This window comes from Drechmeria coniospora, chromosome 01 (genome assembly GCF_001625195.1).
Source record: "Drechmeria coniospora strain ARSEF 6962 chromosome 01, whole genome shotgun sequence".
Lineage (NCBI taxonomy): Eukaryota > Fungi > Ascomycota > Sordariomycetes > Hypocreales > Ophiocordycipitaceae > Drechmeria > Drechmeria coniospora.
The window spans coordinates 10,163,105-10,188,706 of record NC_054389.1 but is presented as its reverse complement, the minus strand read 5'-3'; the positions used below and the strand labels follow the sequence as shown (position 1 = coordinate 10,188,706).

At 55.3% G+C, this 25,602-nt stretch overlaps 9 protein-coding genes across 9 annotated transcripts; 6 read left to right on the top strand and 3 right to left on the bottom strand.

Moving 5' to 3' along the window:
• Window positions 1-1,182: 1,182 nt before the first annotated feature.
• On the top strand, window positions 1,183-1,533 carry DCS_02700 (uncharacterized protein; the record flags this gene model as incomplete). Its single annotated transcript, XM_040800027.1, has 1 exon — window positions 1,183-1,533. One exon carries the CDS (start codon window positions 1,183-1,185, stop codon window positions 1,531-1,533), a length of 351 nt encoding a protein of 116 aa, XP_040660910.1.
• A 410-nt stretch (window positions 1,534-1,943) lies between these two features.
• Window positions 1,944-2,479, bottom strand: DCS_02699 (uncharacterized protein; the record flags this gene model as incomplete). The annotated part of the gene is made up of 2 exons (XM_040800026.1): window positions 1,944-2,234; window positions 2,273-2,479. The coding sequence occupies 2 exons, from the start codon at window positions 2,477-2,479 to the stop codon at window positions 1,944-1,946; spliced, it is 498 nt and encodes a 165-aa protein (XP_040660909.1).
• A 515-nt stretch (window positions 2,480-2,994) lies between these two features.
• DCS_02698 (DEAH-box RNA helicase) lies at window positions 2,995-6,618 on the top strand (the record flags this gene model as incomplete). Its single annotated transcript, XM_040800025.1, has 1 exon — window positions 2,995-6,618. The coding sequence occupies one exon, from the start codon at window positions 2,995-2,997 to the stop codon at window positions 6,616-6,618; it is 3,624 nt and encodes a 1,207-aa protein (XP_040660908.1).
• Window positions 6,619-6,990: 372 nt separating this feature from the next.
• DCS_02697 (uncharacterized protein) lies at window positions 6,991-8,122 on the top strand (the record flags this gene model as incomplete). The annotated part of the gene is made up of 6 exons (XM_040800024.1): window positions 6,991-7,091; window positions 7,132-7,361; window positions 7,438-7,656; window positions 7,735-7,793; window positions 7,843-7,892; window positions 7,948-8,122. The coding sequence occupies 6 exons, from the start codon at window positions 6,991-6,993 to the stop codon at window positions 8,120-8,122; spliced, it is 834 nt and encodes a 277-aa protein (XP_040660907.1).
• Window positions 8,123-8,271: 149 nt separating this feature from the next.
• DCS_02696 (Mediator complex, subunit Med6) lies at window positions 8,272-9,298 on the bottom strand (the record flags this gene model as incomplete). The annotated part of the gene is made up of 2 exons (XM_040800023.1): window positions 8,272-8,802; window positions 8,867-9,298. 2 exons carry the CDS (start codon window positions 9,296-9,298, stop codon window positions 8,272-8,274), a joined length of 963 nt encoding a protein of 320 aa, XP_040660906.1.
• A 363-nt stretch (window positions 9,299-9,661) lies between these two features.
• DCS_02695 (kinase phosphorylation protein) lies at window positions 9,662-10,280 on the top strand (the record flags this gene model as incomplete). The annotated part of the gene is made up of 2 exons (XM_040800022.1): window positions 9,662-10,018; window positions 10,068-10,280. The coding sequence occupies 2 exons, from the start codon at window positions 9,662-9,664 to the stop codon at window positions 10,278-10,280; spliced, it is 570 nt and encodes a 189-aa protein (XP_040660905.1).
• A 42-nt stretch (window positions 10,281-10,322) lies between these two features.
• Window positions 10,323-10,637, top strand: DCS_02694 (uncharacterized protein; the record flags this gene model as incomplete). Its single annotated transcript, XM_040800021.1, has 1 exon — window positions 10,323-10,637. One exon carries the CDS (start codon window positions 10,323-10,325, stop codon window positions 10,635-10,637), a length of 315 nt encoding a protein of 104 aa, XP_040660904.1.
• Window positions 10,638-10,971: 334 nt separating this feature from the next.
• Window positions 10,972-16,907, bottom strand: DCS_02693 (uncharacterized protein; the record flags this gene model as incomplete). Its single annotated transcript, XM_040800020.1, has 6 exons — window positions 10,972-11,478; window positions 11,531-12,085; window positions 12,157-14,925; window positions 14,994-15,648; window positions 15,712-15,838; window positions 15,905-16,907. 6 exons carry the CDS (start codon window positions 16,905-16,907, stop codon window positions 10,972-10,974), a joined length of 5,616 nt encoding a protein of 1,871 aa, XP_040660903.1.
• A 4,286-nt stretch (window positions 16,908-21,193) lies between these two features.
• DCS_02692 (uncharacterized protein) lies at window positions 21,194-22,325 on the top strand (the record flags this gene model as incomplete). Its single annotated transcript, XM_040800019.1, has 2 exons — window positions 21,194-21,385; window positions 21,471-22,325. 2 exons carry the CDS (start codon window positions 21,194-21,196, stop codon window positions 22,323-22,325), a joined length of 1,047 nt encoding a protein of 348 aa, XP_040660902.1.
• Window positions 22,326-25,602: the final 3,277 nt, after the last annotated feature.

The window sequence follows — 25,602 nt, the reverse complement described above, 5'->3', positions numbered from 1 at the left end:
GCTGCTAATGAGCATGCGGCAAGAATTGAAGACTGTATGTACAGTGCACGACCAGCTGCTGTGAGAAAAGTCGAGGGTTGGCCCACGTAGACCGGTCGAATGGGAGGTTTCGAAAGAGTTGAACGAGTAATAACTATTACGGTCGGTTCGCTGGACGATGGTCACGCCGTGCTGGTGACATCCCCTGCCGAGCCCGTGTGGGTCCCAGAGTCCGGACGCCCCGGACTTCCTAATTTGGCAATACGTTCATCCGAACCTAAGGGATTGCTGGAGGGTTGGGCGCTGCTATCGTCATCGTTTTTTTATCTCGACTTTCTTGTCCACCTTGGACTAACCTTGGGCTTGAGGATGGGCTTGAGGATGGGCTCTGATTCTGACAGTCCAGTGCTGATGGGTCCTCCAACTCGCAACAGCCCCATGACGACCATTCTCAACACACGGACAGATCTGGCCTCTGGATCGTCCATCTCACAGGCAGTGACAAAGGTGTGCCGCGAGCTCAGGTGTCTCACGGCAGTATCGAATAAACAGTGAGAATCGACCACGGGTCCTTGTGGCACAACGTGGGCAAAGTGATACATGTCCTGACTTGCCAACACCAGTCCCACACACTGAAACGACAGAGCAGTCTGTATAGAAACAAAACACTGCATTACAGTCGCCTCCGAATCTAACCAAATCCATGTCCTAATCTGACAGCATGGAGAAGATTTTGTTTCCCTCAAAATTGTGTAGTCAGCTTCAATGGGCCATGATGGCATGAACTGCTGCCCAGCCACGACTCAGCTCCCAGGCACTGCCGAATTCGTACTTTGCCAAGTCCATCTCCCAAGATGAACCTTTTTGTTGCCTTTCTACTGATTTATTATGCAAGGCTCTCTGGCTCGAGAACGTGGACGTTGGTGACGCCTACTTGTCTTGTAAGCGAGGTTGGCCGTTCTCTGCCGCTGGCGCGTCGCTGACAAAATCAAAGTATTCCTGCCTCGCCTCGGCAGGCTATGAGTTGACCTGCAAGGGCGCAGCGAGGACATCGGCCGATTGTTTTTGCCGATTTTGGATCAGTTTCTCTAACCAGGGTGCCGACTGTGCGCGTGCTCGATGTCGTCAAGGCGAATGGGAGACGTTCTTGGAGAATGCGGCGTACGCCTGCCTGCAGGCGGGCGTGACTCGAACCGGCCGCACATGGTCTACCACCTCGCCGTTTTTTCAGTCTCCAATATTTACTTCGACTCTAGAGTCGGACTCCTGCTGTCGTTTGACGAAATCGGCGAATTCGGGGACAAGAGTCACCGTGACATCTACGACCGATGCCACTGGGTCGTCCGCGATATCCTCGCCCGGTGGGCACGAGGGGCACATGTCGCCGAGCGCAATGGTAGCGATATCAGTATCCTCAGTCGCCATTGTCGGAGTCGCCTTCGTTTCCCTTGTTTGGTGTCGCGTGTCGCGGCGCAAGAGAAGGAGGAGGAGGAAGAACAGAGGCGCAACCGCAAGGGCAATCAGGTTGCAGCCAAGTACAACGATTATGGATGAACAAAGTCCGTTACCCAAGCCATCGGGTGATTCTAAGCAAGCTTCGGCCAAATGAGACGAATTTGTTTTCCAGGCATGACGGCCATGGAACGGAGTCGGCTGATCTGGCAATCACTCTGACGGGGAGCTGCATAGCCATCTCATCGGCCCGCAGTGCTGCAACGGCGGGGACCAAATGAGAGAGTACGACGGGGAGTCAAGTAAATTTCATGATGACTTTTGCCGAGAATTGTATGAAGACAAATCTTGACGGATCGAATTTACGCCAATTTGACTCCAGAGTTGTCACTGAAAGTCCAGGTACGCTTGACAGCCTGGAACGATGCAGTAGAGAATGCCTTGTCCATGTGAGGCCGAGGAGCGGATCAGACGTCATCGACTTTCATTCACTACCTCCTCGTTTGTAAGGCTCAAAGCACCTTTTGAGCCAGCTCGAAAAGATCAAAGAATGCCTCGCGCTCCGTTTCAAATTTGGCCAATCCCAGGCCAAGAACAAGTATTCTCCTATCGTCTGGCGACTTCAATGACAGGCGGCTCGCAATCTGCGCAGCATAGAGCTGTCCAAAGGTTTCTCTGTCATCGCCTCCACCCCCTACCAACGTCCTGGGAGTCAAGTGCGTCGACGGCAGGAGTCCGTGATTGAGGCTGGGCAAGGTCATGTCAACGATGCCTCCGGAGGAGCCCGTGAGGGGGACTTGAAACTGGAAACTTGTCAGTTGCTGCACGCCTGTCTGACTACCTCCATGTCTGCCTCCCGCCTGGTAGCGAGGGCGAACAGGACTGAATGCCGTACCCATTGTGAAAGCCTGCCTTCTTGACTGATGGTGACGAGGATCTTGTCGGAGAAGCTCAGTGAAGTGACGTCAGTTGTAATTCCGTTGACAAGGCCTGATGCATGTCGGCTTGGCACCGGGAATTCATCTTCCCGAACGTCATGAGTTGTCATTGTTCCTGCAATGATGCGAGGGGAGTTGTTGAATGCGTCGTCAGAGTCAGAATGAAGCCGAGGCCCTGCACCTGCAGTTTGGGCAGACAGGCCAGTGAGAATCGTACAGGTACTTGTATCGGCACAGTACCGGCACTGTACAGGCACTAAGTACAGGTGTTGCAGCAAGTGTCACCGACTTGGTATTACAGTACAGTAAGTACATGTATAATATTAATGCAATAAGTACTCCGTGCACAGCACAGTATATACAAACAAGTATTATTACTGTGCACTAGTGCAAGTGCTTCCAACGCGAGGAAGCGGAAACGTCCCGCGTTAGCCCAAACCGGCTGTAGCATTTGGCGGTCAGTTGCGGCAGAACCCCTCCAAAGTGCCAAAATTATTTGGTGGATCATCTGTTTGGAGGGAAGATCTTGATTGATATTGTATGACACAGGGAGACTTTCTTCACATACAACGTCACCATTACGGGCTACCATGCGGCAAGGTAACTGATCTCCTCGCCAGCCAAGATGGCCAAGCATGTGTCCCGCCAGCGCAAGCACAAAGTGCTTGCTCGCGAAAGGGCCAAGGAAAATGCCCGGCATGAAGTCGAGGACACGAACCAGGAAATCCTGCCCAGCGACAGGAAGGCGCTCGAGGAGAAGAAGGCTCGCATGAAGGAGGAGCTGCGCCAGGATGGAGTTAAAATAAGCGGCAAAAAGGCAAAGCGCCTTGAGAAATACATCGACAATAAACTCAAGAAAGACGAAAACCGGGTACTGCTGGCCAAGTTGGCGGCGAGCCGAGTCGACACCACCCTCTTCTCGAGCAGCAGGTCGCTTGGCCAGGGCAAAGAGACGAAAAAGCAGATCCTCGCGCGAGCGTTGAGGGAGACCAAGGCAGGAATCGAGGACGAGAATGCGCAAAAGATCCTGCTCGAGAGGAGAAGAGAACCGACCGAGGAGGACGAAGTGGAGGAAGTGGACGATGGCGACAGCGACGAGGATGGAAAGGCTCCCCAATCCAGCAAAACGAAAGAAATGGAGATCGTCCCTGTTCCAACCTTGGCGCTGCCGGCCGCGAAGGACCCCGCCACACTTGGATCAGGTCTCAAACGGCCGCTCGAGACGGATGATGATGGTCGCCCCGTCATCAAAAAGCGGCAGAAGAGAGGAGGCGTGAAGACAAAGATTCAGCCTGTGCCTGTTGTCGCGTCCACCTCGGACGGGTCCGAGGCTGACGAGTGGGCCGGCATTGACAGCGATGATGCCAGAGTAGACATCTCGAGCGAGAGTGACGGCGAGTCTAGCGGCAGTGGAAATGGTTCCGACGACGACCAAGCCTCTGGTTCTGGCTCTGATGATGAATCCAGTGAGGATGACGACGGCGAATCGACAGACGGCGAAGTCGTCGACGGGGAAGCAAGAGCGCAGAGGTCATCGGCGTTCAAAGCTTGGGCCACCCAGCAACGAAATGAAGCTCTTGGATTCCAACCGACCGATGCCGCGACGGCTGCTCTGGAAATACCCAAGCCGGAAAACTTCATACCCAGGGCACCCGAGCAGGATCCATTACCGCTCGAACTCAAGCCAACCACAAGAACGGACCGAAAGGTGTTCAGTGTGACGGTGACGAGAACACCAGAGATCCAAGAGGCCCGTCTGAAGCTCCCTGTCGTGTCCGAAGAACAACGGCTCATGGAGGCAATCCACAACCACGACGTCGTCGTCATTTGCGGTTCTACCGGTTCTGGAAAGACCACCCAGATCCCCCAGTTTCTCTACGAATCCGGATTTGGCTCTCCCGACTCTCCAACGCCCGGCATGATTGGCATCACGCAACCGCGTCGAGTCGCGGCCGTCAGCATGTCGAAGCGAGTGGCTGAGGAGCTCGGCGACCACGCGGGAGCCGTCGCCTACCAGATTCGGTTCGAGGGTACCGTGGACGCCAAGACGGCCGTCAAGTTCATGACGGACGGTGTTTTGCTTCGAGAGATTGCCCAGGACTTTGCGCTGCGCAAATACTCAGCCATAATAATCGACGAGGCCCACGAGAGGAGCGTCAATACCGACATTCTCATCGGCATGCTCAGTCGTGTCATCAAGCTGCGGGCCGAGCTGGCTCTCGAGGACCCTGCGCTCAAACCGCTGAAGCTGATCATCATGTCGGCTACGCTGAGGATAGAAGACCTCACCATGAATTCGACGCTATTTCCCACCCCGCCGCCCGTCCTCGAGGTCGAGGGACGGCAGCATCCCGTCACGATGCACTTTGCCCGAAAGACTCCACATGACTACGTCGAGGAGGCGTTCAAAAAGATAAGCCGGGGACACAAGAAGCTTCCTCCTGGCGGATTCTTGGTTTTCTTGACCGGCCGTAACGAGATCATCCAGCTGAGCAAGCAGTTAAAGGCTGCCTTTGGCGGGCCCAACTCTGCCGACGGACCCAAGGTGCAAATATCGGCAAGTGAAGCGCCCGTGGAGGTGGAGGACATCGAGTTTGGAGATGTCGATGACTTCGCCGCTGAAGACATGGACGACGATCTGGGCTCGGACGAGGAGGAGGAGGAAGAGTTCCAGATCGAAGAAGAACAGCAGGAAGCGCCGCTCAAGATGCAGATATTACCGCTCTACTCGTTGCTTCCCACAAGGGAGCAGATGAGAGTGTTTGAGGAACCCCCGGAAGGAACGCGGCAGATTGTGTTGGCCACCAACGTTGCCGAGACGAGTTTGACCATTCCAGGAACTCGCTTCGTCTTTGACTGCGGGAGGGCGAAGGAGAGGCATCACGATCGCACCAGCGGAGTTCAGAGCTACAACATCGGCTGGGTCAGCAAAGCCAGCGCAAACCAGCGTTCCGGTCGTGCTGGTCGGACAGGGCCCGGCCACTGCTACAGACTCTACTCCTCGGCCGTCTTTGAGCGAGATTTCGCTGCCTTTTCGGACCCCGAGCTGCTGCGGATGCCTATAGAGGGTGTCGTCTTGCAGCTCAAGGCCATGAACCTCCAAAACGTCGTCAACTTTCCCTTCCCCACACCGCCAGAGAGGCAGAGCTTGGCCAAGTCAGAAAAGTTGTTGACCTATTTGTCTGCGCTTTCAACGAGCGGCCAGGTGACGCAGATCGGCAAGACCATGTCCGTCTTCCCCTTGTCTCCTCGTTTCGCACGCATCCTGCTCGTCGGCCACCTCCACGACTGTCTGCCTTATACGATCGCCCTCGTCGCCGGGTTATCTGCCGCCGAGGTCTTCATTCCCGAAAACCAAGCGATACCTACGTTGGCGGCCAACGACGATGCAGCGGTCCGTACGAATGCCGACGTCATGGCAGAGGACCGTCAAGCCAACATAAGGCGCATGTTCAACGATGTCCAAAAGAACTTTTGCTTCCTGGATGACAAATCTGACGCCATCAAGCTGCTGCAGGTTGTTGGCGAGTTTGCGCACGAGCCGACGGAGGAGTGGTGCGAGAGTCATTTTGTTCGCTTCAAGGTGCTCAAGGAGATCCAACAGCTGCGCAGGCAGATTTCGGAGCTCCTGCGGGCCAACGTGCCAGCGTTTGCAAGCCTGAAATACCAGGACAAGCTGGAGCCGCCTTCGCCGAAACAGGTGAGCGCGCTGAAGCAGATGGTCGCCGCCGGCTTCGTCGACCAGGTGGCACTGCGGGCAGACATGGCGCCCAACCCACCAGAGCATTACAGGAAGCCTCGGCGGGCCATCGACGTGCCATACATCCCGCTCATTCCTCTGCACGCCGCCGGCGCCGACAGCAGCAGCGGCCTCGTGTATATCCACCCTACATCGCCGCTCGCCCACCTCAGCACGCAGGAGTGTCCCGAGTACGTGGTGTACTCGTACCTTCAGCGTGCCACGCCGTCGGGTCTAGACCCGCAGAAGACTCCCAAGACAAGGATGCACTCGCTGACGGACGTGACGGGTGGCCAACTTTCCGGTCTAGCCAAGGGTACGCCACTGATTAGTTACGGCAAGCCGATTAAGGAGGTCAAGGCTGCGTCGGCAGTTGATGGTGGCACAACACGGGAGTGCTGGGTGGTGCCATATCTCAGGGCTGAGAGCACGGGGGGTCAAGGCTGGCCGTTGCCAGCCAAGAAGGTCAAGCAGATCAAAGTGCCCGGCAAGGGCTGGGTGGTGGAATGAGATGACGGACGGATGAGGGGATAGGATGCGTTTCTGACGATGCGTGGGTTGTCGCAGTCACGTTAACCCGAGTTTAAAGGCCAGGTGAACGATTTTTGCGCAAATCTAAGCCATGATGCTCTCTATGCGTAGTTGGAAACAAGAAGTGAAAGTCAAATCGACTAGTTTCCAGGAGCGAAGGATCCTGAGATTTGCCTGCCGGGGTGCCATCCCCCCTCCCCCCTTTTTTGTTGGGCCTCGGCTAAGCGTAGGGTGCCCTTCATTTTACTTATCAAGTAAACTCTCCGGGGATTCTCACGATCGCAACCCACTATTGGCATATTCCTACGCCCAGTCTCAATTTTTTTTATGAACAGCAAACAGCCATCTATAATGTCACTGTTCCCCGGTGTAGCGCTGGTCACCGGCGCAGGATCCGGTATGATGCTCCCCGTAGCCGCGTGCTGCGCCCTCACCCGTCGTGTGTGGTACGGGTAAGTAGCTTATTCGAGCACACATCGCAGGCATCGGCAGGCAGATCGCAATATCATTTGCGGTAGAGGGATGCGACAAGATAGCCATCCTTGACAAAAATGTGGAAGGTATGGCAGAGACCGAGGCCCAGGTGCGGGCCACAAGGCCATCTCCGGATCTGGAGGTCCTCGCCATCAAGGTAGACATCCGACAGGAGCAAGAGATTCTCGACGCCATGGCCCTCGTAGTAAAGCATTTTAGTCGCATCGACTACGCTGTCAACTGTGCTGGTATGTATGTGCTCGAATATCACACCGGTCAATTCCTCCGGCGTACCAGAGGCTAAAGCAATGCTGGATAATCAAGGCATCTTCTGTCTGACAAAGCCATCGCATGAGTTGGAAACGTCCGAGTTTGACAATATCATGAGCACCAACTTGCGAGGACTGTGGATCGGCTCCCGCGAGGAGATTAAGCAGATGATGCAGCAGGACCCTTTGCCTACGCACGACGGCAGGCCCGGCTGCAGAGGGTCCATTGTCAACATTGCGAGCAACTTGGGCATCGTCAGCAAGGACGGAACGCGTGAGTGAACTAGGTGACGTAGAGGATCCTGTCACGTCACAATGTCGTCCTGGGCTCGACTGATGGAGCAGGATGCAGCGGCGTATAATGCCTCCAAGACGGCCATTGTCAGCATCACAAGGTCGGATGCCATCGATGTAGGTTGCCCGGATCATCGTAGCTTTGGCCAAAGACTAACGAGTACAGTATTCCCCACACAACATCCGCGTCAACTGCGTCTGCCCGGGAATCATCGAGTTTGTTTCCCGTCATACCCTCAGTTGCAGGAGGCACCGCTGACGCTGACTGCAGCACACCCATGGTCGCCGATATGCCCGACGACGCCCCCGGCGTTCTCATCGCGCCGATGAAGCGGAAGGGAAGGCCGCAAGAAGTGGCCGATGCGGTATTGTTCCTGGCCAGCGCCAAGGCGTCCTTCATCCAGGGCACGAGTCTCACCGTAGATGGGGGATACGTCATCAACTGATGTAGGATGGCCGACTCTCATGCTCCGGACAGGTGCGTAGAAGAGGGTGCTGGCGAAATTCCACTCTGGGTATCAATGGCAAATATCATATCGCTATGTCGCGTAAAGGGAAAGGTCAATGGTTGTGCTCAGCGCGGCGGATGGCACGCTCAGGATGCAGTCGGCGTCTGTGCCGGCGTATTTCCGTTGCTTATCTTGCTCTTCCTGCGTTTCAGTTTCGGCGTCGTGGCCGACTTGGCCGTCTTGTCTGCTTTGCCATCCTTCTTGTCGTCAAATTTTGTGTTCAATTTTGGCCCGTTCACCGCGCCCATGGCGGATCCGGACGTCACCTGAGGTGGAGGCACCGCTTTGCGGCCAGTAGACGACAGGTGAAACTCGCCTGGCCGACCGGTGATGGGATTCTCGTCAATGTATTCGCCACCATGGCGCATATGCGTCAGAAACGCCTCCTCGGACGCTCTCTCCAGTGAAAGTTCGTCGTTCTTTTGCGAGGCAGGCGTTGACTTGGCGGCGGCCCCGTCTGGCACCGGCGTGCCGTCAGCCGATCCCTGACCCTTTTGTCGGCCCGTAGCTTGGCTCTGGCTCTGGGGAGGACGATAGACATGGCCCGTGGCCGGGTTCCATGTCTGGGCCTGTTCGGCAGCGGGCAGAGCTTTGGATATGGCCGATGATATCATCATCTGCAGCGGAGGAACATGTCAGCTTCGCACATCGAGGGTCGGGGAAAGGATAGTCACAACGCACAATCCTTGAGGCGAGTATGTCGGCGAGCGTGGGCGCCATATAGATATTCTCTCCCACGACGAAAAAGGAAGCATGGACGGTAATCTCGTCGTCTTCCTGGTACCGCTTCCGCCTCGTCTGCTTGCGAATGACCCAGACGCCCGTTCCCATTCCGGGCCCCGTCTCGGCAGGCTCCTCTCCCACGATGAACTCGAGCCCTGACATGGTCTTGAGGCGGCCTTCGAAAACCTCGCGCGTCTGGATGAAGTGGTACATGGACATGTTGTTCATCGCCTGGCTCATGATGACCGCGTTGTTGGATGTTCGTTCGAAAAAGGGCGATTCGGCAAAGTAGAAGAGGATGGTGTTGGAGTGCAGGCCGCCCATGGAGGCGAGTATGGGCGGCGAGCGCCATTGTATCTCGTCGAGGGGGGGGTCGTTGGGGTTGGCCATGGTTGCTTATGCTGCCACGGCCACACAGGTGATCGCTCGCTCGTTGAGCTGGAAGTGGACGATCGAGTTGAGAGTTGAGAGGGAGAGAATGACGGTCGTGAGATGGAGCAACCAGGCCAGGGTCTGGAGAGGCGGGGCGTTGGTGCGGGAATGTTGCACTCGCTGTTGGTGTGCACACGGTAGGCGTGGTGTACTGTAAGCCACAGTGCTGATTGCACTGGGGAGGCTACTAATAGTTGATCTCAGCCCCACGCATCAACCGTCCACCACAATTCATCTGCTGTCACCCCGAGTAATCATCATCCGACTCTCATCACCACCAGCACAATACAGTGACACAGTGATAGATCACCTTGGGCCATCATGGACCTGTTGGCCGGCATCCGCAAGACGGGTTCCCGTGGAGGCGTCAACTTTAGCTGGGACGAGATCGCGACATCAACCCATCGAGAAAACTATCTTGGCCACAGCCTCAAAGCGCCCGTCGGCCGATGGCAGAAGGGCAAAGACTTGAACTGGTACGCCAAAGCCGATTTGGCGCCGGCCGATGGTAGCGAAACGGTTGAGGAGCGGGAGGAACGGGAGCGCAAGGAGGAAATACGCAGGGTCAAGGAAGCAGAGGAAGACGCTCTCGCTCGGGCGCTGGGCCTGCCGCCGCCACAGCGAACGACTTCCGGTGCGAATGCGGTCGAGGTTGGAATCCAGAGGCATATTGGGCCTGTAAGTCAGCCGCCACCGGCGGACGAAGGCAAGGACGTGAAGGCACCAGAGCGTGAGCGTGAGCGAAGACACCGAGACTCGGACCGGAGGGATCGACGGCGACACCGAAGTGGAAGCCGCAGAAGGTATGGCGACCGTGAACACGGCGATGGCGGGCACCGTCGAAGAAGCCGTGACCGTGAAGCGAACCGGCCAAGGGACCGAAGTCGAGATGGTGGACGGGTTGAGCATCGATCTCGTCGAGAACGTGGCCGAGATGTGAGCGCTGAACGCGGATACCGGCGCCGCAGGGACCGAAGTCGAGATGGTCGTCGGGACCGAAGTCGAGATGGTCATCGGGGCCGAAGTCAAGATGGTCATCGGGACCGAAGTCGAGATGGTCGTCGGGACCGAAGTCGAGATGGTCATACGGAACGAGGTCGAGATGACCACAGGGAGCGTCGCCATTCAAGGCATAGGGAATATCGGAAGCGCAGTACGAGTCCAGCGCACCGGCATAGGGAGGATTGATGGAGATGGACCATATGGATTTAATGACGGCATGCGTCTTGTCACCGGAAGCAAATATAAACAAGATACCCGGACCCAATCATGCCGAAATCACCACAATGTTAAGTAAATACACCTCTGTCGACGTCCAGGACAGACGTGACTGTGAAGCAGGCCGTTCCATTCACAGCATGACTATGGCGGCCACTCCAGCCTACCGAAGCGCGCCAACAGAACAATCTCGTCGGGAAGAGAGCAATGCTACGGGGTAATTATTCTCTGTCCATCCAAATTACACTAACACGCCGGTGACACAGCTGCACGAGACATACCTGTCGCTTACCTGTGACCGTCCGTGCTTCCACGGAACAAAGATACACAACGCAAAGGGCGATCAATGACAGTGCTATTGTCACCGCCGCTCCTATCCCTATGCCCTGACGAGGTTGGGAGAAGCCGATGAGCTACATGGGCTTGCGTTCGGGATCTCGATCCTGGCCCCTGCTTATCCAAGCTGTGTTCATACTCCAAAACAAGGACACGCCGGCTACAACTATGCTCGCCGGAGTATAGGCATTCTGGAGGTCTTCTGGGTGAAAGCGAAGCCAAACGAGAGAGAAAACAAAGGGCGCAAGGATGATGATGATATGATAAAGAACCGTCCGAGCAAACGAAGGAGAAAAAACGGCCTCGAAACCCCATATCGACGACGTATCGTCCGCTTCGAAACTCGTCGTCCTCTTCGGGATCCGTTCCAGGTATATCGATCTCTTCGGCGGTGGGATGCAGTCATGAAAATGCTTCCAGTTGCACGGGCTCTGGCATGTATAGAAAAGAGCGTCAAATAGGTGAGATCGCAGGGGAGGGTTCCGCGCATCCGCCGATCCCGCACGAGGACTGTACTCGTACTCCGTGTGCCTCGGGAGGTCCTTGTACTCGGGCACCATGCGGTCCGGCGTCAGTCGGTTGAACTGACAGCCGTATTAGCAACCAAAAATGGCACGCCCTCGCGTTTCGACATACCTTGGTGATGGTGCAGTGATCCAGCGTCCAGATGGAGAACCAATACCGCAGCCAGCCTCGATGGGTCCGATAGCAAGCCCGCAAATCTTGAAAGACGCTGGAGTCGGTGCTTCGACTCGTCACAAGAATCTGAGCAGGCGTCAAAGTCCGCCGGGGCCCTTGCACGCCGAAGAGAATGAAGCTCTGCGATCTACCCGGCGGCTGCATGGTGGATGATGCTTGAAATCCGACCGCAGCATCTGCTCGAGTGTGGGATCGAACTGTACCTGTGCCGATGCAATGTCGGCCGCTGGTTGTAAATGGTACATTGATGCTGCCAGATGATGCGGGTGCAGGAAGATCGGACGGCGTATACTTTTGAGCTGCCGACGATGTTGGTGCCGTGGGACGTCGTCGAAGCAAAGCGCTCCACCACCTTGCGAACAGGGGCACACGAAATCCTGTCTTCCTGCACCAATGCGGTGACGTTGGCTTGTCGTCCCAGACGGCGAGGAATTTCTCCACGAACTCGTGTTGGTCCAGGGAGACTTCGTCCCATTGCTGGGTACCGCACGTCTGACAAAACAACGGTAAGCGTCTTGCTTGCTCAGGCATGACCATGGATTTCTGCCGGATATGTCACCTACGCATTGCCAGAAGATGCGGCATTCACCCTTCCGCAGTTCGCGCTTCGACGGCTCCAGTGGCCACCAGTTCCATGTCACCTGTGTTTTGTCTTCAACCCATACTTTCATCCTGTTGATCATCGACCGAGGTTGTTCCCGCGACAGCCAAACGTTTCCTTTCGGGATGGATAGAAGCACATCTCCCACGTCCGCTGGCAGAAACATGGACAAGAAGTCTCCCAAAACCTCTTGGAATGATTGGGAATTCCGTAAGAAGCGCCTCAGCTCCGATGTGTGCGGGAATTCGTCCCCTTCCAGCTCATCACCCGAAGCCGATTCCTCCGAGCCCCAACAATCATCGGCCGTGTTCTGTTCCGCGAACGTTGTCTCCGACGCGTGTGCGAGCCAATTTTCGACGTCGCATCTCTCCTGCAGAGACGCGTGCAAGTCGAGTCGGTCATGGGTCACAAGCTCATCCTTCTCCTGCTCAATATGCTCGACCAGCTGCTGGCTTATCCGTAATCTCCCTCGCCTGCTGCAAAGAAGAGCAGCGACTGCCCTCTCCGCTTCGCTTTTCGCCTCACTCAAGAGGCCCTTGTGCAAGGACTTCAGAAGCCGGCGCATGTTCTCGACAAAGCGTTGCCTGCTCATGTTGGACATGGCATTCTCGCATAACAGTCTGAATCGAGGCTCCTCTGCAAGAAACACCCTTATCAACGCCTTGCCGGTCAAGTCTTCATAGGTGGTTCCTTCAGACGTTTGCGAGCCGATATCGCCCTCGTCGGAGGCAACAGACTTGGCCTCTTCTTCGCCTCGACGCGAGGCCTCCTGGCCATGTTCCGTCGTCGCATCGGGCGATGCGTTCTCGCCATGAACGGGTCCCGTTCCGGTCGTCGACAGCCTCAACGTGGCGACGCGTGATCCGGATGCATAACCCGAGTCGCCTTCATACCGTCGAAACAACCCATCCGACTTTGCGCTACTTGAATGACCCCCTTTGAACGTGAGCCTTCTCCCTGCGAAAGGCACCTGCGTCTGGGACGTTTCGGCCATCTCCTGCCGCCCTTGCTTGTTGTGTATCGATTCGAGGTCATATATGCTGGCAAGGGTAAATGGGTGCTTTGTTCCTAGCACCCGACTGGCTATCTGAACCACTCGTACCTGCAATTTCTCGGCCTCTGTCAGTTGGCCGCTGAGACAAAAGGTCGACGCAAGGCTTGCCGAGCTGGCAAGCGTGTCAGGATGATCATCCCCCAACACTCGGCCTCTCGCCTCTAGCACTTGCCCCTGCAGAGTCTCGGCTTCCTTCCAACGGCCTTGCTCGCTATAAGTCCAGGCCAAGTTAGCAATGCTGGCAAGCGTGGATGGATGCTCTTCTCCAATGTTTCGCTTTAATAGCTTCACCACGTCCATTTGCAAACCCTCAGCCTCCTGCAATCGACCTTGACGAACATAGGTCCCTGCCAAGCTGCCCATGCTCCCAAGGGTGTCCGGATGCTCCTCTCCGAACATCCTTCTTCTCCGCAGCAGCACTTGCGACTGAAGGTCTTCGGCCTGCTTGCCGCGACCCTGCTGGCTGTACACCGATGCCAGTTTCATCATGCTAATGAGGGTAGAAGGATGATCCTCCCCCAGCGCAGCCGTCCTCTTCTCCAGCACGTACGCCTGCAATGCCCCGGAATCTATCCATAGACCTTGCTTGCTGTACGTCGAGGCCAGGCTTGCGATGCAAGCTAGAGTTTCTGGGTGCCGCTCCCCGAGCACTGATTTCCTCGTCTCGAGCACTTCGGTCTGCAACCTTTCCGCGGCCTCCCACCGACCCTGGTTGTCGTATATGGCGGCTAGGCCAGCCTTGCTTGCAAGGGTTAACGGATGTTCTTCGCCCAGCAGTCGCCTTCTTGTCCGTAGAACTTGCTCTTGCAGGGACTCCGCCTCCTTCCAGCGGCCTTGGAGATTGTACGTCGAAGCCAGGCTAGCCATACTTGCGAGCGTGTCTGCATGCTCCGCCCCAAGCCGGTTCATTCGTAGCTCCAATACTTTCGTCAGCAAAGCCTCGGAGTCTGTCCAGCGGCCTTGATGGTTGTATGTCGATGCCATGCTTACCATGCTGGCTAGCGTGTGTGGGTGATCTCCTCCAAGTGCCTGCTTTCTCCTCCCCAACACGTCAGCCTGCAAAGCCTCGGCATCGTTCCATCGACCGTTAAAGTCGTACGTCGACGCCAGGTTGGCCATGCTGGATAGCGTTGACGCATGATTTTTCCCAAATAGCTTTTCTTTCATCTCTACCGCTTGCCGTTGGAACTCTTCTGCGACGTTCCACTGGCCTCGGTAGACCAAGTATCCGGCGGCATTATGGAGAAGTGAGGCTTTTGCGATGCGCTCGACTTTCGTGCCCGCGAGGTCGTATCGAAGCACCGCATGTACATGAGGAAGATAGGCGCCGCATACTTTGCGGCTCTCGTACGTCCCGTAGGGGTAGAGCTCGGAGATTGCCAACATCGCTTCACCGGCAAAGTGGGAGGTCAACCCCTTCGTCTGGAGCATGTCCCGCGTGGCCGACTGCACAAGGCTGTGCATGGCCAGGGAGTCTTGATTCTCCTCCCAGAGGAAAACAAAGTCCTTGAGTAAGCTGAGAGCTTCCTGGAGTTGCGCATCTTCCGACGGATCCTTGCATCTGGCCACCGATGCACCAGGCTGCCCGCGGCGTCGCTCCTTGTAGTGAAGCAATAGAATGAGGGGGATGTAATCCTGGTGCAGAAGCTCATGAGGGAGAGAAGATCGTGCGCCAAGCTATTCTTCTTCTTCATTTGGTTGAATGAAATCTCCCAGGTGAGGGCGAAAGCTTTTGGCTTGCCCACGACCCTGCCCAGGTTGCCAGGGTGGTTGGAAAGTACCGACGGCATGCGAACGTGACTCTCATCCAACAGCTGGAGATACCTGCCGATGGAAACAATGTTGGTTTTGATGTACGCTACAGCCTGTGCCAGTGCCAGAGGAAAATGTGCCAATCGAGTGGAGAGGAGGCCGACGTCTTCAGCTGTCACGTCGACGCCGTCCAGACCGGCGCGAATCAGCTCCTCAGACTCTTGTTCCTGCATTTGGCCAACCTCGACAACGGGACCGCCTTGAGCAAGCATGACGGCCGCGCCAGTGTTACGAGTTGTGACGAGAACATACCCGTGTGGGCAGCCAGGGACCAGAGATGCCAGGTCGCGCTTCTCGGCGGAAGGGTTTGCCTCTTGTTCATTCTGTGATGAACCCAGCATGTAGTTGTCGTTTACATCATCGATGATCAAGAGCCATGAGCCATTATTTCGACTCTCAAGAGAAGACTTCACCAGAGAGAGCACGTCGGCGTCGGGATCATCGTAGCCCGGCATCTGGCAGTCTTGAGCGATGGACGCATAGGCCTGGTGGAAACTGTCCTCGCTTGTCGCGTGAACCCAAAACACGGACCTGTCGGGGTATCGGCCGCTGAACTGATGTGCATACGCCAAAGCGATGTGCGTTTTCCTGCGGCCAAGGATGGATCAAATCAGATGCAGGCCACTCGTCGACGGAAGTAAGGGAACGTACCCGATGCCGCCGACGCCGAGGAGAGCAATTCTCGGCTGCGAAGGGGCCGTTTGAAGCGTTTCCTCGAGCTTCTGCAGAATGCTGTCGCGACCGATAAAGGAGCCCGGCTTCGGGTATGGAACGAGGACTATGGGCGTGAGCTGTCCCAGGTTCGATGGATGGGCGAGGGCTAGACGGAATCGGGACGACTTACAATGAACGCGAGGTGGCATCTTTTGCCTCCCTACATTGGCACCGAAAGTGACAGGTTGCCTGATAGTTTGTGTGGCAGGTTCAGACGCACTTGTGTGGGTATGGCCACGGGATGAAAGATGCTCCATGTCCCTCACCAGCGACATGACACAGGCTGCCGTTGTGGTGGCAGCATTGGGCATCCGTGACGGATGGCTCGTATGGACTTGGCCGTGGCCGCAGGCACTACTGACGAAGATGCACGGCAAGGCAGCCAAGCCGAGGTTCTCCGTGTCTGAAGGCAGGAAAATCCCATGTTCCGTGGCATCCAGGTCGGAATCGAGGGAAGCAATGGAAGCCAGGTGGATGTCAGGGATCTCGTCATGCCCTGGAGCCTGTGCATGTGCCCGTGACTGAGCTTTCTTTCGCAGGTCGTCAAGGTACTCGGGGAGGGCCGCGTGAAAGCGGTTTCTGGCGAGGAAGGAAAATATAGGAAGCCTCCCCACGACGTTGTCGTGTTGTGATTCTGACAGGCTGTGAAGTGTCCCTCTAGGTAGATTTTTCGGCGTGTCAATCCACTGCTGCGGGAGATGCCTCTGCGGGAGATGCTCCTGGGTGGGATTTTGCTGGAAGAAGCCAAGGCTGAAGACGATGCCGTCGAGGATGCTCCTTTTTCCGCCGGGCCGAAAGAGTTGAAAAGGAACAGCGGCGTCGTGATCGATGACAACAGCAAGCGCAATGTTGGGGAAGGTGGACCGACAGTAACTCAGGCCTTCCGCCGTCGCCTTACCTAACCCATCCGATTCTTGCATGCGCACGAGGACGACTTTGTGACTGCCAACGGCCCCGAAGGAGTAGATGTTCATGTCTTCCTCTCCTCTAGCCGTCAGAAAATCATTGTCCCAGAAAATATCGAACAGAACGCGGACAGCCTCGAATTCGGCGACTCGGGCGCAAAAAATGGCCGTCTTGAAGTCGCGACACGACTTTGGACGTGGCACGGCTCCGACGGCTGTTGCTGCCATTCTTGCTGTAGACGCCAATAAATGGTTCAGTTTTCGGTCTTGTCCAAATCACTGGTGACCTTTCTCTTCTTGTTCAGCGTCTTTGATCCGTGTTTGGGAGGGTTGAATGTGCTTTGAGGCTATGGTCAGCGAACAACAATGGGGGAAACCCCGTGTGCAAGGGAAGGAGAACGACTGGGGAAATGGATAAGAATAGGGTGCACCTAATATTTCATGCTGGGAATAGACGGGCTGATGTGGGTGTAAGCTTCCGAGCATGATCCTGGCTCCGGGAGTCCTGCTCATCTCCTTTGCGGAGGACGGGATAGTGCTTGAACGTACGGAGTGCTGCTGCATTCTATGTACCATATTCCGCTACAAAATATTCCGCCTGTTGTCCAATGACGTCTTCAGATTTAATAAGCCAAGAGTTCATACACGAACGCATGCTGCACGTCGATGTATGTGTGCAACATACCACGCTCGGGAATGGCGACCGAGGCCGAATCACACTGTCATTGCTGCGCATGCGTGTTTGTATGTATTTCTGTACATATTCCTAGAGTAAAATAGAATGGTCCTAGACTTCCAGCCTTTGCTTCATGTACACGTATTTTCATCTAGTCACGCTGCGTGGCAAAAGCAAGAGTTGAAGAGAAAACCTACCTATTCGAATGAGCCAACCGATTGTATCACGGTCATAAAGGTGGAACCGCGCAGTGTGCGGACTGCAGTGCCAAGCAAGGCTGAGCCAAAAAGAATATGAAAAGACAGAAAACATACAATGTATCGCCGTCAAGCGGCTGGCATGACCGAAACAGAGGCTAGATGGGACGGCAGTGCGTTTTCGTATACTCGGGTTGAGCTGGATTTTCATTTTCCATTTCTTCCGCTCCATGTGCGTCACTGTTACTTCTTCGACTGGAAACAGCAATATTTTCGCTACTACTGCGAACTGTAGCATGAAAATAAGCCGAAAGGGGTACCATCCCGACCATCGTGCATCATGACAGTCAAACACTTCTCTGCCGACTCGGCTCACAAAGCTGGTAGCTTGTTGCGGGCCGTCCCTAGCTTGTTCCGTAATAAGTGGGGGCGGCGGAGCAAGGTCGACCGGACTCATATGGTACTCCATACAAAGGCATCCTTACCTTCACAAGCATATGCGCAAAATCATACATGGTGCTCCAGATGAGCTGGCCAGTGCCGATATTCAGTATGAATTTCACCGCAGGACAGAGGATTATTGGCCCGCGGCCCGAGTAGGCTTCACTGTTTTGTCCAGGCCCAAGCATGCTTCCATCTCAGGCTTGATACGCTTGGCTCGCGGCGTTTCCGTACAATCTTCCGTCTTCCTGTGTGTGGCCCGAGCGATTCAGTTTCGTTTTGAGTTCTCGCCTGGCCCATTCGGGATATCTCGCTCCGAGAAAGGATGTTGCGATGGGCTGCTTGGACAATCCAGTCAAACGCGGGTGATGGATGGTGTGGTCACGGTCGGGCGGGGGGGATTCGCGAACGAGACTTTGCTCAGGACATAGGCACTTTCCGTAGAGTGAGCAGGCACAAAACAGGACTACAGGAGGTGGAGGGTTCACTTTGCTATTCTCCGCCGCGGATGGTCGAGGGCGGTCATGTGGGCGCAGAGCAATTCCGGGCTGTGGATGGCTCCGCCAACGGTGACCTATTTACACTCTTCCAGCAGCACATAAGCCGGGCGCGACGCATGCGTTGTTAGCTTCGACTAGATAGCAACCACCCGCAGGCAGGGAAGGCTGCGTGCGCGTCACCGTTGTTCACTCGCAATGGACGAATGGTAGACGAGCATCAGGCATCCGTCCCCAGCAAGGAGTAGAGCGCAAACGATGAGCACCTACGGAGTACAGTTATGTAGATTGGCTGTACTTCGTACGGAGTACGGAGTACAGGTACAAGCATATCATTTTTTGTACGTGAGATCATGCATGTATTACTCGGTACGCAACGCTCGAACCGTTTGGAAATAAGTCCCTGCCGCGCATGGCGCGCACCCTGGTGGTTGGTCTCTCGCACTGAATCGTGACCAAGGTGCCCGACAAAGTGTCAGGCCAATGAGACGACGATGAAGTCAGGATGTCTCGGAAGGAGGGGTGACTCGGAAGTTGACCGTAAGACATAAGCCCGCGCACATTTTCATCCGCCGTCGACGGGCAGCCGGTGACTCCGTCGCTTTCGTCAGATGGCTGCGAGCTTTCACCATTTTGTGGCACCTGCTTCAATGTCAAGCCTTGCCAATATTGTCATTCCGATGCCCTAGAAACTACGGAGTACATGCGGTCTAGCTGTCGACGTCATCTCCCTCGGTGTGGCCGTGACCAGCTGATTGATACCCTCTCACGCTGCAACGGAAGTTGCCTGTGTCTCGAGACCTTGGCATCCGACTCTCCCTGTTTTGGATCATCCCCAGAGTCATGGTTCATTATTCATGGGCACGTATTCGAAGCGCATACGATAAAAGCGAGACTGGAGACCGATTCACTGTTGAGCGGAACCATATACCGTAGCTACCACCCCTTCAACATTGAACCGAGTCTTTCCACTGTATCAAACGAAGAAGAGTGGCCGGCCACCACGCAGGCCGAGTTTCGATCATTCTGCTTGAGCTGTCCAGCCCACCTCTGCGTCGGCAGGGATGTCTTACACCGGGAGTGTCTTGCTGCTGATTGAAGCATAGAAAATGAGAGTGTTCGTTCCTACTGGACTACGGCAGCAGTTGCTCGCTCAAGATGAAGCATAGAATGCTCCGTACACCGACCCCTATTCATAGTTTATCGCCGTTTCATGTCGACACTTGTCGTCAAATTTATTTCTCATGTCTGCCGTACAGAGTAATACTTACGTACGCTTATTCACCTGAAGAATGGACAAACACAAAACGCAAAAATGTTTATCGTACAAAGAGTCGACGACAAAACGTGCCTCATTGGGGTGACCGTAGGATGAGGGTGCATGTACTTGCAGGTACATGCTTACGATGGCCCCAGTACGAGTACCACCAAGCACGAGTCGACGGGAGCTTTGGGCATAATTGAATTATCCCTTGAATGAGCCTAGCAGAATCCTGAATCCCGCCGGCAATTGATGCTTCATCGTCGCTCGACTTCGGGCCAAGGTGGGGCCCCCGATGCGACGCCGGATCCGAGACTTGGTGGCCGGTCTCTGCCGGGAACGAACATGCTGTGCCACGGGACTTCCTCTCTTCGCCGTTGTGGGTGCTTTACAGCGAGTACGCCGACATGTCCGGAGTACCTAGACATGATCTCTCACATCTCAAGAGTTAAAGGTCGGCATGTCGGATGCGACTCAGAAATGATACTGCGGGCCATCGAGATTCGCCTTCATGTCCGAGCGGCTCATCGGCCAACCGCCCTGTCCGAGACTGAGCGTGATATAATACTCCTGAAGAATATCGGTACTATATCCGTACCATTGTCGCTTGTTTCATTCGGAACTGGGCCATCATCCATGGTTGGTGTTCAGCAGTGGATCGTACTAGAGCAAGACATGGGCGACATGGGTGAGACTCGACTTCACCCGACTGCGGAGTACTCGGTATTACACTCGACTACGATCCGTGTCAGTGTCATGTGGCGGTACTAGGCATTTCCAGGCGGAATGGCATGTCAGGCTCTGTATGCGATCGTCAGAGAGGCATACGTTTCTTGTAGATCCATTTGGCCATGGCAAGCCGGTGAATGGATGCCAGCCATGCCGCGGATGTTTCGTAGCCAGACAGTTGACCGGGGAGGCGCGGGCGCTGTAGACAGTGACAACGGGCGAACGACCAAAGGAAGGAAGAAGGAACAGGCTTGCTCGAGCGGCCATGGCGGTGATTCCTTCACCAGGGGTGGGACGGGACGGCAGGCTTCCGGGTGGATTTGGAGCTCGACGCCACCAGCACGTAACTAAACGTCGCGAACGCATTATGGCCAGTCGAATGGCAGCCTCCCAGGTGACGGATGTTAGGTGTACTGTATGCCACCGCATCGACAGCCTGAAATAGCCATTGTGTCGAGCGAGCCAAGGCACTAGCCATGTTTCACGACCAGCAGGAGGTGTCGAAGGAGCCGTGATGCGTCGCCCGAGGGAGGGTTGCACAGGTCGAATACCAGCCAGTTGACAGTTGAATTGTCTCGCACGACTCGACCTCGAACTGCTGGGCTCGAATAGGCGGCAACTGACAAGTTTCGACCGTGTCTTGTGTCGTTGTTGACTCTTCCCATCTCGTTCATCATCACTCTACCGAGCAGTAACGAAAGAAGGCATCGACAATGGCCGCCCAGCTGGATGATGGCCTGCCCATACCCATCATCGACTTTGCGCCCCTGCTCTCCGATGACTGTAGGCAAAGACTGTACACCGACGCCGCAAAGGAGCTTTATCTCGCGTTCAAGAATATAGGCTTTGCGTATATAAAAAATTACGGAACTCCTCCCGAGGTAGTCGACGAGGCGTTTGCCTGGGTAAGTAGATCTTCTCCCCCCCTCCTTTTGTTTTTTTTTCCTTGGTCCGCCCGGCGAGGAGTGGTGCTAACGACGCGCGCGCCAGAGCCACCGGTTTTTCGCCCTGCCGCAGGAGGAAAAGGACAAGGTGCCTCACCCGCCGGAGGGATGGAACCATCGCGGCTACTCAACAGTAGGGCGTGAGAAGGTATCGCAGATGGTCTTTGACAAGGCGGGCATCGCGAAGCAGCGCAGGGTGCCGGATATGAAGGAGTCGTTCGAGATGGGCAACGAAAAGGCAGCGCGCGCGCGCAACATCTGGCCGGCCGAGGAGGTCCTACCCGGCTTCCGCCGCTTCTTCACAGACTTCTTCGAAGCTTGCTACCAACTGGAGGTGAAGCTGCTCCGAGCCATCGCCGTCGGCATGGGCCTGGACGACGGCTTCTTCGTCGACTACCACCGGAACAAGGACAACCAGGTTCGGCTGCTGCGGTACCCGCCCGTCGAGGAAGCGCTGCTGGCGGCCGGCAAGGTCGACTGCATCGGCGCGCACACGGATTTCGCCACCCTCACCATGCTCTTCCAAGACGCCGCCGGCGGGCTCGAGGTGGAGCGGAAGAGCCAAAAGGGACGCTTCGACAAGGCGCCGTACGTGCCGGGGACCATCGTCGTCAACATTGGCGACTTTCTCATGCGCTGGAGCAACGACGAACTGACGTCGACGATGCACCGCGTCCGAACATCGGCCCCAGCCGACAGTGGCGAGGCAGCAGAATCCGGTGACGGCTCAGGGCCCCGCCGCATGACGCGCGAGCGCTTCTCGATCCCATACTTTGTGGCGGCCGACAGGGAGCGGATCATCGATTGCGTGCCGGGGTGCTGGGGACCGGACAGGCCCAAGAAGTACGAGCCCATCTCTGCGGGCGAGTACGCCGATATGCGGTTGAATGCGACGTACTGAAGGAACCTGGACGCCGAGTCGCGCAGTAAGCAGGACATTCAGGGGTTTCTGCTCACTCCGCTTCGGGTGCGACGTCGCCGTGTTCCCATTGCCGTACAGTGTGCTCCGATGACCTCTTCTCCGCACGGATGGCAGCCATGGACGACAGCCGGTTCGGTTCGTTCGTTCACGAGATGGCCGTGCACAGTATTCTGCTTGCATTTTGTCCAAGAGTGTGTGCCCTGCTGGTCATGTACGTACTTCCTTACAGTATACCGACCTACTTACAATACTGTACATGCAAGCAAGTACGGAGTATTGTAGGTAAGTAAGAGTTTGCTCCACGTCTCCACCGATTTGTTTCCGGCGGAACTTGCTCGTACCTTTGTATGCGTGCAGGCCCACGCCCAGCCCAGTATCGTAGCATTTGCGCGTCGCTGGCGAACCCAGCCAGCTCGGAAGGGTTCCCGCTCATCCCTTCAGGATTTCCCCGGTCAGCTGAAAAGCACTTGTTCGGTCCAAGTGCTCCGTACTCTCGGTCACATTGGGACCTTGCTGGCGGTACAGCCGACTCGAAGGAGGGAGCTCTCCCTCATCCCCTTTGAGGGTTCGATTCGAGCAGCTCGGGAGGGCTATGCGGAGTAGCGACGAAAAAGTCGGCTCCTCTTGCACCGGCAGGTAATGTCCAACTTTCCTGGCCAGCGTGGCCCCGTGCGGAGGAAATGGTGTTCATACTCTAGACCGGTAAGGATGTTGAACGGGCTGATCCGCGGCAAGCACAGCGATGCATCCATCTGCTATGCTCCCGAAACAAGGTTGGCTGTTGGCTGGAAGAAGATGGGATGCATCCATTTCGTGCGCATCCTTGGCCCGGCAACAGCCACGACCGACCTTGTGCATGCATGTACCGACCTAGTACATGCAAGTGGTACGTACGTAAGTGCAAGCAGACGTCAGATTCCGCCGTCGTCGGTGGAAGCTCGCCATCGGCACCAGGTGTACCTGTAGAGGTGCAACTCGAATCTCGTCTTGGATGGGCTGGCTATTTTGCTGTCAACCACATCGCGCACATGCACAAGTACTGTATGTCGTACCGACGGATGGCCTCGGCACGTTCAGCAGACACCGTGGGCGAGTAACCGCATGAAGAGAGCCGCGGCCAACACGCTCGCAACGTCCTTGGAGCTCTCCAATGACATTCAGCCTGTCCGCTTACGTTGACGGGGGACGGGGGATAGCAGCTAGGCGTAGGGAGTCGGGCTGTCTCGGATGGTAGTTGGGGTGGTAGCGGTAGAGGCGCAGGTGGTTGTCGGTGGAGGGTCAGCAGAACTCCTCAGGTTTCGCTCGACAAGGTTGCCATTAGGGTACGGAGTACCGAAGCAGGGTTTGGTAGTGTACCAAGATACGAATACGGAGAAGCTCCACGCCATGGCGACAAGTACTCCGCACTGTACTGTAGTTGCACTGTACAAGTACATGTACCTCACTAGGCACCGCAGAATCGGGCCGCCCAGGCAATACTGCAGTACAAGCACGAGCGCGCAAGTACATGTACTTACAACGTTGGCGAAGGAGTACATGTACTTGCACACGAGGCGAGCAATCGATTTAGCACTTTGCGGCATTCGTCGTGCGGCACTCGATATGCCCTTTTTTTCTTTTTTGCTTGGCAATGACGTATAACTACTCCGTACATGTACTGAGTATCCCGTACTTACAGTATTACAACTAATTACAACTGCACCTACATGTACATACTTCTAGTCGCTGATGAACAATACCATACTACGCTGATACGAACTATGAATGGCACACATGCAAGTACGTGCACTTAGGCAAGTGCGAAAACGGAAAAGGCCGAATAGCACCCCTAGTCCTCGCTGATATCTTTTAGTGCTATGGCACGAACCAAAGCAAGGCGTTTCCTGCCGCCCACAGCCAGCTGCAGTTGCCATCCGCTGAGCCCCGCGCCACATGTACTGTACTCGTATAGGTATGTACGCGCAGATATACAATAAGCGTGCAAGGTACGGAGCAGTACTATTATTATATTACATGTATACTTTGTATACTTTGTATACTCTTGTACGGAGCAGGTGTACTGTAAATGTAGTAGTGCATGGATGAGTGTGCAAATGCAACTATTTCTTGTATTGCTGCAAGTACTTGTACTGTACACCTAGCTGTACAGTGTGTAATACTTACTTGTACGTCCAAGTACATGCGCCTGTACCACTCGGGCGCGCTGTACGGACATGGACGCATGATATGCACACCAACCGACGTACCTACCTACTGCCGTGTACTTTAAATGTCCGCACATACAAGTTTTACTGCACAGCTACAAGCAAGTACTAAAGTAGGCGTACAAGCAAAGGCGACTTGTACTGTGCATTACGTGTACATGTATGCATTAGTACCTAGTAATAGCTACTACAACACATGTACGGAGTACGAGTACTGTACATGTACGAATGGTACCTACGGATCACAGTTCTTGAACTCCGTAATTCCACTTGATCCTCCGTCCCCGTACAACCACATGTACGCCTACTCCGTACCTAGTAAGTACTTGCTTACATGTATGCCAAAAGTACTTGCTTACATGTACTTACGGAGTGCACAGCTACTTGTACTGCACAAGTACATTCAAGCGTCCTTGTAGTCATGCGCAAGTACAAACGATCCGGCACAGTTATCCGTACTTGCGAGCACCTATGGAGTCAGTACATCTACCCCTATAATACTTGTACGTGAAAGCAATTAGTTACCTATACAACGATACCAACCACAAGGTACTAGGTAAGTGAGTAAAAGCACGAATAGCAGGTATTAATAAGCTCCGGCAAGAGGCAGGAAAATTGAAAATCCTCCAGGCCACGGGGCCAGTTATTCCCCACATCAACGTCGCCTACTATTTGTACAAGTACTTGCAGCTCAGGAGCGCACGAGAGGGCCCAAGTAGGTGTACATACTTATACTTGTTATTGTACGGAGTACAGTACTTACTTCATACCGGGTCGATATGGTCGCTGGTTGACGCCATGCGATTCTGGCCTGACTGGCCCCAAGGCGGAACAGTTGCAGGTGCCTGGTGTATGTAGGCGTATCGATCTAGAACAGGGAATAGGACACGGCGTCGAAAAAGCCCAAGAGCGTGAGCGAAAGTGTGGTTGGCGGCGTGCCAGTCGGGGCCGTCCGAGGCCGCCAGTGAACGCATCCTGCGCTCATAGCTGAAAAATCGCGTTTCGTGTCAAGCAAGAGGACAAAGTACATGCAAGTACTTTGAAATCCCCAA